Source organism: Symphodus melops (genome assembly GCF_947650265.1).
Source record: "Symphodus melops genome assembly, chromosome: 12".
NCBI lineage: Eukaryota > Metazoa > Chordata > Actinopteri > Labriformes > Labridae > Symphodus > Symphodus melops.
The window spans coordinates 25,764,713-25,774,993 of NC_136702.1; the positions used below are offsets into that span (position 1 = coordinate 25,764,713).

Genomic DNA, 10,281 nt, shown 5'->3' on the forward strand with positions numbered 1-10,281 from the left:
AACAGGAGCTTTCTACCACACATCCAGCAACACTTCTCTCACCATTGTGGAACCAGTACGTCTCGGGCATGGGTCTGCCCACAACCTTTAAGTCGAACCGTGCAGTCTGACCCTCAGAGCATTTTATAGAGGAAGGCTTCATGACGAACACAGGCTTGTAGAGCCTCTCCAGGGAAGCCTCGTCTGTCTCATCAAGCCTTCTGGCAGGAGAGCGTCCAGGAGAACGGCTGGGAGAACGTCCCGGAGAGCGGCTCACAGAGCGAGGAGATGTGGACCTGAGGACAAGGTAGAGCAGTGTTAAACAAGGTGTCCACATTTCTCTGTCTTGGGTTTTCTTGTCAGTCCTTTGAGAGAGACATCACCTGATTCTCTGCATGGCCGGCTGTGGTGTGTATCTCTGAGGCGTCACAGCTCCAGACGCCTCGATGTAGAGCTTTCCAGAGCTCACAGCGTTTCCTGTCATGTTGGAGGCGAAGGCGGTGTACACGCCTTCATCCTCTGGAAGCACCACAGGAAGACGAAGACTGGCTCGTCCGTCCTGAAGAACCTCCGTCTGGTAACGTCCACCGGCCCTGATACGCTGGCCGTCTTTGTACCACGCAATCTGACAGAAGACACGTTTCATACATCAAGTCCAGGTCTGCAGAGGTCTCAGTGTGCTCTCCTGACTGTCTGTGATTATAGGGTTGTTTTGGTCTGTCTGGGTGTTCAGAGTAAACCTTGATGTTCGGGTCAGTACCTTGGGGAGCGGGTTGCCGACCATCTTGCAGTGGAAGGTGACGCCCATTCCCTCCATGATTCTGTAGTTTTTCACTGGCGTGTGGAAGGCCGGCTGCAGCGCCGCCTCCTCGGCGACGGTGACCATCATCTCTCCGTCCTCGGTCACCAGCTCGCTGTACGTGATCCTCATGATGCGGAGCTCGATCTCCTGGATGATCCTTTCTTCAAAGGCTGAAATAAGAAACTCCTGCAAAAAGAGCGTTCATGTTTAATATGTGAAAGGAGACTTCTGCAGGTTCATCATGTTGAACTGTTGAGCAGGAAGCTACCGTCTCTGAGACAAAGCTCATGGGCGTGGTCACTCTCCTCTGCTCCAGCTCGTACTGACTCACAACCACGGACGGCTCCTGAACCACCGTCGTCGTCACTTCAGTTTTATATGTCACGTCTTGTTGCTTCATGTAGGCTTCATATTGCTCTGTAACACATGAACACGGTGAGATCACGTCTCAGAGGTCTTCTGAGAAGGAGACGCTGCTGAAACACACGCCTGTACCTTCCTCCAGCAGGCTGGCGATGGCCGAGGCTTCTCCGTGTGTGTTCTTGGCGAACACAGCGTAGTCTCCGGCGTCATCGGCAAAAGTCATGGAGATCTCCAATCTGCACTCTCCGGTCTCCTTCTTGTAGGCCACTTTATATCTGATGAGACAGAGAAGCACATGTGAAGCAGGGGCAGGTGTGAAGGTGTCCAGGTGTGCATGGAGGCAGGTGGAGGACGTGCACCTGTATCCGGTGGTGAGCGGCACGCCGCTCTTCTTCCAGATGATGTGAGGTTTGGGGTTTCCTCCGATCTGGCAGTCAAAGAACACGCTCCCTCCCTCCACCAGCTTCTGAGCGCTGGGTTTCTTTATGAAGAAGGGAGCAGCAGCTTCACCTGAGCTCACCTCCGACACCACCTGTTCCTTCGTCTCCATGGAAACGCTGAGGAGGACAAACAGCTCCATCACACACTGACGGATGTTTTATTAACGTGGCTGAATTTAAAAATGGAACTCACGTTTTCTGTTGACTGATTCCTACTTCAGTGACGGTCGTCACTTCCTCTCTGCTCTCAATTTCTTCAGACACTAAAACAGAGAAGACGTTTTACAAGCTGTCTTAAGATGAAGAATATAACGTGTAAGGTCGGAGTCGACCTTTAGTTACCTTTGACCAGCAGGTAGCAGGAGGTGCTGATGGTCCCGGCCTCGCTGGTGGCGGTGCAGGTGAAGCGTCCGCTGTCTTCAGCGAACGCCTCACGGATCACCATGCGGGCGAGTCCGTTCATGTAGGTGATCTGGAAGTCGATGGAGCTCTCGATCTTGTAGTCCTCTCTGAACCACAGGATGGTCGGAGCGGGGTGACCGCTGATCTGGCACTCCAGGGTCACAGACTCGCCCTCCGTCACCGTCACGTTTTTCAGTCCCTGAAGAAGGATCGAGAGAGACAGGCTGTGAACCTAGTGGATACTGGAGGAACTGCAGCTGGCTGCACTCTGACCTCTCATGTTTGGAGGGAGGAAAAGAAGTACTCACAGCGATGAGCGTGGGAGGAACGACGGGCTCCTGAGCTCTGGTGGGCACAGCGGCAGCCTCCTGAGGAGGAAGAAACACCTGAGTCAGAGGAGGTCAAACAGAAGAGGAGACGCGAGGAGGACTGTGAGGATGGAGGGGAGGAAGCTGCAGAGAGGGATGCAGGGAGGGAGAGGAGGACTCTTCATGAGGAGAGGGAGGGCAGCGTGTGATTGGCTGCTGTGAGGAGCATGTGATGTCCACACAGGGTTAAAGTGGGGAGTAAAACAGCGAGAGGTGGATGAACCAACCTGCGGCTCCCAGTCCTCAAACTCCTCCTCACTCACAGCGTAAGCTCCGCCCGCCTGCACCTCAAACTGACTCTGATATCTGACGTCTCTGAACGGCGGGGGGAGGGGCTCCGGAGTCCCCCGCACCTCCACCGCCGCCCTGCGAGACGGACTGGGAGACTTGACGGGCTTGATGATCTTTCTGGGGCAGGTGGGGGATCTCAACTCTTTGTGAAGAGTGGCGATGGCAGAGCCAGCGATGGACACCTGGTCGAGCCAACGAGAGCAGCGTTAAACAAATCCTCCAAAGTCCCGGAGCAGCTGAGGGTTAGTGAGACGATGACCTGACGCTCTTAGAGATGGAATCAAAGTTTGAAAAGTGTGATGAGGGTGCGAGCTCGCTCTGAGCCTCTTCAGGATGTTTAAATAACTGAAGCTTTAAAAGCTTCTCCGGAGGTCAAACAGAGCGACGTCTTTGTTCCTCCTGTCGTTTGACACTAACTTTGACTTTTTATCACATCGTTCTGACCATCAGACTTCACCTCGTCGGAGTTTCCCAACCTCGAGGGTCGTGACCCCACCAAAGGTCACATCGGACTCAAAGAGGTCAGCTGACATTTACTGACCAATAAAACATTGAACTATAATGAAGACGAGCTGCAGCAGAGACGGTTCACTGGAACACTGGAACTGAGAGCCGGGGTCACCAGCGTGAGGTCACGAGGTCACGAGGTCGGGAAGCCTGACCTGAGGTGAGTTTGAAGTCACTGAGCTCAGAGGGAAGATAAAGCGTGTGAGACGTTGTGGTCGTATTTGAGGATGGGTGATACTGTGAGCAGGAAGTGAATCACACGGCGACACGGTGGAGACGGTTAAGATGTTCGTGTGTTAAGGATGGAATGAGGGGTTGAGGATGGCGGCGGCGGCGGCCTGTAGCTCCTCCTCCTTACCTCGGGGCTCAGTTCATGTTTAGGAACAGAAACTTTAGAAACTGTGAAATGTGGACCTGGAGACGGAGCGGCACCAGAGTCCACCTGGGGGGGCGGTTCTGATCTCTGGATCTGGGGTGACCAACAGAGTTAATTCAGCATGTGAGAGGACGGAGAGGTGAGAGATCTGATTGGATGAAACTCCTCGAACCTGTGACACCTGAACTCTGCGCCGCTCTGAGGTCACAGCAGCTGGAGCTTCCACAGGAAGTGTTGTCATGGCAACTTTCTCTACGGACACCTGCTGTCTAACCTCGGCCTCTACTTCCTCCTCGCCAGCCTGAGCGCCCTCATCATGCACGGGCTGACGGACTCGAGCCAGGTCAACGGCGGCCAACACTGTGGCCACCGCGCCGGCTTTCATCCCTCCCTCAGCCTGGAGATACAGAAGCAGCATGAAAACCTGCAGACAGCCTCAGGGGGGCGACTGAGCCAGGACAAACTTTATTTATACAAGAGAAGAAGAAGTCATTCCACAGTCATCAGTGAAACGCCATGCAGCGAGACGCCATGCAGCGAGACGGCATGCAGCCAGACGGCATGCAGCAAGACAGCATGCAGCGAGACGCCATGCAGCCAGACGCCATGCAGCCAGACGCCATGCAGCGAGACGCCATGCAGCGAGACGGCATGCAGCGAGACGGCATGCAGCAAGACGGCATGCAGCAAGACAGCATGCAGCGAGACGCCATGCAGCCAGACGCCATGCAGCGAGACGCCATGCAGCAAGAGGCCATGCAGCCAGACGCCATGCAGCCAGACGCCATGCAGCCAGACGCCATGCAGCGAGACGCCATGCAGCGAGACGCCATGCAGCGAGATACCATGCAGCCAAAGGCCATGCAGCCAGACGCCATGCAGCGAGACGCCATGCAGCGAGATACCATGCAGCGAGATACCATGCAGCCAAAGGCCATGCAGCCAGACGCCATGCAGCCAGACGCCATGCAGCGAGACGCCATGCAGCGAGACGCCATGCAGCGAGATACCATGCAGCCAAAGGCCATGCAGCGAGAAGCCATGCAGCCAGACGCCATGCAGCGAGATACCATGCAGCCAAAGGCCATGCAGCCAGACGCCATGCAGCGAGACGCCATGCAGCGAGATACCATGCAGCCAAAGGCCATGCAGCCAGACGCCATGCAGCCAGACGCCATGCAGCCAGACGCCATGCAGCGAGACGCCATGCAGCGAGACGCCATGCAGCGAGATACCATGCAGCCAAAGGCCATGCAGCGAGATACCATGCAGCCAGACGCCATGCAGCGAGACGCCATGCAGCGAGACGCCATGCAGCGAGATACCATGCAGCCAAAGGCCATGCAGCCAGACGCCATGCAGCCAGACGCCATGCAGCAAGACGCCATGCAGCGAGACGCCATGCAGCCAAAGGCCATGCAGCGAGATACCATGCAGCCAAAGGCCATGCAGCCAGACGCCATGCAGCGAGACGCCATGCAGCCAAAGGCCATGCAGCCAGACGCCATGCAGCCAGACGCCATGCAGCCAGACGTGCAGAGTGACCTCTGACCTCTGACAGAGAGGCTGGAGGCCTTCAGACAGTTTAGGTCACGTTAGTCCTTCAAACAGGTTAAAGCACTCTGAGGGAGTGAAGAGAGCAGCAGGTGGACTGATGTGGACTGATGTGGACTGATGTGGGCTCAGAGAAGACGTCTACCTGCTCTCCGGACACGGCGGCCTCACACAGGCCACGGCCACGCGCCTGATCCACGAACGCCATCACTGTAGCCACGGCCACGCTCCGATCGTCCTGCGAGGCATGCTCACCCTGATGCATCCACAGCACAACAACACATCAACACACGTTCACCGCACGCCGCCCACAGGTGGCGCCCACAGGTGGCGCCCAGCCCAGTCACAACATGCAGCGTCAGCTCCTAATGATTCTGAAAGCTCTCGTGCAGGTTAAGCCCCGCCCTCCTCACCTCTCTGGTGGCGGTGACCTGCTGCTCCCAGGACTTCTCCATGTGCAGCTGGGTGGCGCTGCTCACGCTGGTCATACTGGTCATACTAGTCATACTGGTGTAGCCGGCCTCAGCCACGTAGCCGCCCTGCTTCCAAGGAGGCAGGACCTCGGGAGAGGAAGAGACCTGAGAGAGAGAGGGCGCCATGGTCAGGGCGGTTCTGACTGGTGAGCCTGCTGCGGGTGCAGGTGCAGGTCTTACCTGTTTCCTGCTCATGATGGGGGACTTGACCGGTCTGATGGAGGAGACAGTCGCTCTGCCGGTGGGAGACACAGATCTGCAACCCACAGAAACATCAAACATCAACGTCACACAAATCTGCAGGATTCTCCACATCTGACTCGGCGTCCGCGGTCGTACCTGACGGGCGCGGGCGTCGGCCCCTTCACGTGTCTGACAGGTGAAGGGGACTGCTGGCGTCCTCCCGTCACCCTGGAGATGTAGGACGGGGGCGATTTGGAGGTGGGTTTGGGGAGAACCCGCGGGGGGGTTTTGTGAGCTAAATGCTGAGTCATCATTCCTCCTTCGACGTGCATCTCCATCATGGTGGTGGCCTGGAAGCCCACCTCCACTTTCTGAAGACACAGAACAACAGCTGATACATCCGGACAACACGCTGACGTCACGTCCCCGGAGCGCCAGAGTCAACCCGACAAATCTGTCAAGTTCTGTCTTTAGACGGGATCAAACATGTTTATCGTCTCTACCTGCTGCCTGTTTCCTCTTTCCTTCATTTCAGACATGAGTGCTTCCTGCTCCCACTTCCTGCCCCCCCCTCCATCAGGGCCCCCCCCTCCATCAGGGCCCCCCACCCTCCATCAGGGCCCCTTCCATCAGGGCCCCCTCCATCAGGGCCCCCGACCCTCCATCAGGGCCCCTTCCATCAGGGCCCCCTCCATCAGGTCCCCCTCCATCAGCCCCCCCTCCATCAGCTCCCCCCCCTCCATCAGCTCCCCCTTCCATCAGCGCCCCCCCACCCTCCATCAGGCCCCCCCTCCATTAGCCCCCCCTTCCATCAGCCCCCCCCTTCCATCAGGCCCCCCTCCCCCGCGAGCAGCTGGGAGCAGACCCAGGAGGGAGTTTTAGCTCACCTTCTGCACTCTGGTCTGGGAAGCAGCCATCTGTGAAGTGGACACGATGGTCTTAGTTTTCTTCATGGGCACAGCTTCTTCACCTGCAGGGAGCGACAGGTGAGAAACAGGTGAGTCCAGGTGCATCACGCTGCAGCAGCATCTCACATATTAAAGGCTGTGAAGGTTTAAGGAGTCCTCACCCTGAACCTGCAGCTCGGCGGTGGAGGTGGCCCGTCCACTGCTGTTGGTGGCGGTCACAGAATAAGTCCCAGAATCCTCTGGGAAAGCCTCAGCGATCAGCAGACTGTACAGGTCTCCTTCCTGAAGGATCCTGAAGTCGGCTGAGCTCTGGATCTCGGCTCCCTCTCTGAAGAACTTCACCACAGGTGTTGGGATTCCTGTGACACGGACGTCCAGCCTCACCTGGCTGCCCTGTCTCACTGTGGAGCTCTGCAGCCTCTGCAGGAAGTTTGGAGGCGCCGTCTCCGCTGCAGAGTCACAAAACAGGTTAAAGTGGTTTCTATGGCGACATGATTACAGCGACAGCTGTCAGAGCCAGAGGTGTCAGTTGCCATGGTAACAGCAGATGTTAGGTCAAAGGCGGCGCTTCATAAGGAAGCGTGCTCCTGAAAGCTGGCGTGTTTGTGCTGCTGTCATGTTGTGGATCACTTCAGTGACAGGCCACGCCCCCCAGCTCAGGTAGAGGATGTGTCTCACCTGTAACCAGGAGTTCAGCGGTGCTCGTTGCTTGTCCTGCTCCGTTGGTTGCTCTGACAGAAAATCTCCCGCTGTGTGCGGCGGTCACAGCGGGGATCCTCAGAACAGCGCGGCCGTCGCTGAACGAGATCTGAATGCCGGGCAGAGCGGCGGCGGAAAGAACCTGGCCATCACGAAACCAGCTCACCTCAGGAACTGGAGAACCTGCAGGCGAGAGAGGAACCGGCTGTGAGTCAGCTGTCAGGGACCGCTTCACCTCATCTCATTTATCTGACCCTGACATCAGTGAGAACCCTCACGCTGTCTCTTTAAGCCCCTCCCCACTCTCCTCTGATTGGCCGGCTCATTAGAGGCCTTCCTGTGGGGGCAGAACGCTGCAGGGCTGCCAGGGGAGGTCTGGGAGGAGAGGGTCTCTGCGGCTCACAGGGAGGCTTGAAGCCGTCTTGGTTTTTTATCGGGGAACTCTGGCGTGATTTACAGAGCACGCCGTAGAGCGCCCTCTGCTGACACGTTGACCTCCTGATCTCAAACTCTGACCACGTTTAGTTTGGACATCCAGCATTTAGAGAGTCGACTTTAAAAACTCTGCTGCTAACATTTCGTCTCACATTGAATCTCAGAAAGAAACTTCTGGAGTCACATTTGAGTTTGATGGACGCCGGGTCATGGCGACATGAGACCCCCCCCCCCCCCCCGCACTTCCTGTCTTCGGCAGTCTGATCCTGATAAAATGTAGCTGATCAGTCAGGAGCTTTTCTTACCACTAACTTGAGCCTCGAACGTCGCGGCACTACCCTCTAGTGCCACGACGCTCTGCAGCGGCTGAGTGAACGTCGGCGCCTGTGTTGACATGTCGGTCGGCACCCTGCAAACACAAACAACAATCAGTCAGGAAGATACATCATGTGACCTCATCATGTGACCTCATCATGTGACCTCATCATGTGACCCGTTTCATCCTCTGATTTAGAGTCAGCTGAAAACTACATTACCCACAATGCCCCTCAGGCTTGCTCGGCTCCCTTTGCAGGAACTAAAAGATTTTACATGGCATTTGGCTCGCCAAACGCTTTCAGAGGTTCACTGATCGTGCTCTAATCTCCCTCTCTCTCTCTCTCTCTCTCTCTCTGTCTCTCTCTCTCTCTGTCTCTCTCTCCCTCTCTCTCCCTCTCTCCCTCTCTCTCTCTCTCCCTCTCTCCCTCCCTCTCTCTCTCTCTCTCTGTCTCTCTCTCCCTCCCTCTCTCTCCCTCTCTCTCCCTCCTCTCTCTCTTCCCTCTCTCCCTCCCTCTCTCTCTCTCTCTCTGTCTCTCTCTCCCTCTCTCTCCCTCTCTCTCTCTCTCTCTCCCTCTCTCTCCCTCTCTCTCTCTCCCTCTCTCCCTCCCTCTCTCTCTCTCTCTCTGTCTCTCTCTCCCTCCCTCTCTCTCCCTCTCTCTCTCTCTCTCTCTCTCTCTCTCTCTTCTCTCTCTCCCTCCCTCTCTCTCCCTCTCTCTCTCTCTGTCTCTCTCCCTCTCTCTCTCTCTCTCTCTCTCTCTCTCTCTCCCTCTCTCTCTCTCTCCCTCTCTGTCTCTCTCCCTCCCTATTGTTATAGATACATTTTATATTATTATATATATATAATAATATATAATATATATTATATTATTATATATATATATTATTATATATATATTATATAATATATATATATAATATTATTATATATAATAATATTTATATAATATATATATTATTATATATATATAATATATATATATATATATATTATTATATATATTATATATTATTATATACATATTAAATATATAATAATTCATTCATCCTACTAATATATGATATTATTATCATTATTATTATTATTATTATTATTAGTGTTTTGTGTTAAACAGCAGTCCAGGTGTCTTAAACTGTAAACATACTCAGCTGTCCGTCACACTCTCAGACAGCTGACCCCCCCCCCCCCCCCCCCCCCCGGTGTATTTTTAGGAGCTGTGACCCTGGAGGGGGGTCTGCATGTTAAAGCAGAGACTGATCCAGAACAGATCCCACACCTCCAGCAGAAACACTCAGAGAGCGCTCATGGGGGGTTTGTTACATCAACGTTTGATTTAGACCTCGACTGCAGGTCTACTGGGGGGGGGGAAGACGGGACATCAGGATAAGATAGGAGACGCACTTACGCACTTAAACTGTTCGAACTCTTAACATGTGTTCTAGCAGTTTCCTGGAAAGACTTTCAAAATAAAACATCAAATAAATGAAATCTCAGAGTATCTGACCTTCTGCAGAGTCAGGGCGCCATGTTTGTTCAACTATGAGCAAAACTTTCCTTCAAAGTAAAACATAGACCGTCTCAGTCTGGATCCTTATCAACATTTAACTGAAGCACTCTCTCTTTACATGGACTTTCATTTGTCAATTCACGAGAGAGGTCAGCACACGTTTATGAAGAGCAAACACAACAAGAACTAAAACAGGCAGCACTTAAAGGGTTAAACCTTTAAACTCCTCTCCTCCATCTTCCTCTAACATGTCTGTTTATAAACCCTCCAATGATGAGAAAAGTCCATCCTCTCCGTCTTCTGCCTGCTCAAACAGGCCGTTTGGAGATGTTCCCTTCATGACATCACAAAGGGCAGTAGCCCCTCCCCCAGGTGGGTGACACTCCCACAGCTAGGTGTTTGTTCTGCCCTCTGAGTCTGCCTTCTCACCGTAAACAATAGGACATGGAGCCAGAAAGCAGCGAGTACACCCGAGCCCTTCCAGAGAGGGGGCGTGGTCAGACACAGCTCATTTACATATTTAAAGCTACAGACACAGAAACAGCCTGTTCTGAGCAGGGCTGAAATAGAGGGGTTTATAGACATGATCAAATACAGGATCAGAGTGGATTTACAACAACACACTTCACACACATGATGAAGAGGAGCGAGGACACTGATTGAAGAGACTTCATGTCT

At 54.0% G+C, this 10,281-nt stretch overlaps 1 protein-coding gene across 3 annotated transcripts in view; it reads right to left on the minus strand.

The window, feature by feature from the left end:
* ttn.2 (titin, tandem duplicate 2) overlaps positions 1–8,195 on the minus strand; it is a 173,316-nt gene extending 165,121 nt beyond the window's left edge. For 2 of the 3 annotated variants that reach the window (XM_079357879.1, XM_079357878.1), the window contains exons 1-16: positions 8,086–8,195; positions 7,325–7,528; positions 6,808–7,095; positions 6,626–6,708; positions 5,895–6,109; positions 5,736–5,811; positions 5,496–5,660; positions 2,295–2,354; positions 1,927–2,185; positions 1,778–1,847; positions 1,504–1,701; positions 1,277–1,419; positions 1,050–1,198; positions 740–967; positions 363–604; positions 43–275 (exon numbers count right to left, since the gene is read on the minus strand). In XM_079357879.1, coding sequence (XP_079214005.1) covers positions 43–275; positions 363–604; positions 740–967; positions 1,050–1,198; positions 1,277–1,419; positions 1,504–1,701; positions 1,778–1,847; positions 1,927–2,185; positions 2,295–2,354; positions 5,496–5,660; positions 5,736–5,811; positions 5,895–6,109; positions 6,626–6,708; positions 6,808–7,095; positions 7,325–7,528; positions 8,086–8,176 — 2,704 coding nt within the window. In that variant the 5' untranslated portion in view covers positions 8,177–8,195. Of the gene's footprint in view, positions 1–42; positions 276–362; positions 605–739; positions 968–1,049; positions 1,199–1,276; positions 1,420–1,503; positions 1,702–1,777; positions 1,848–1,926; positions 2,186–2,294; positions 2,355–2,581; positions 2,828–3,510; positions 3,622–3,700; positions 3,926–5,227; positions 5,306–5,495; positions 5,661–5,735; positions 5,812–5,894; positions 6,110–6,625; positions 6,709–6,807; positions 7,096–7,324; positions 7,529–8,085 lie in introns of those variants that run through there. The other variant, XM_079357880.1, reaches the window with a different exon arrangement.
* Positions 8,196–10,281: the final 2,086 nt, after the last annotated feature.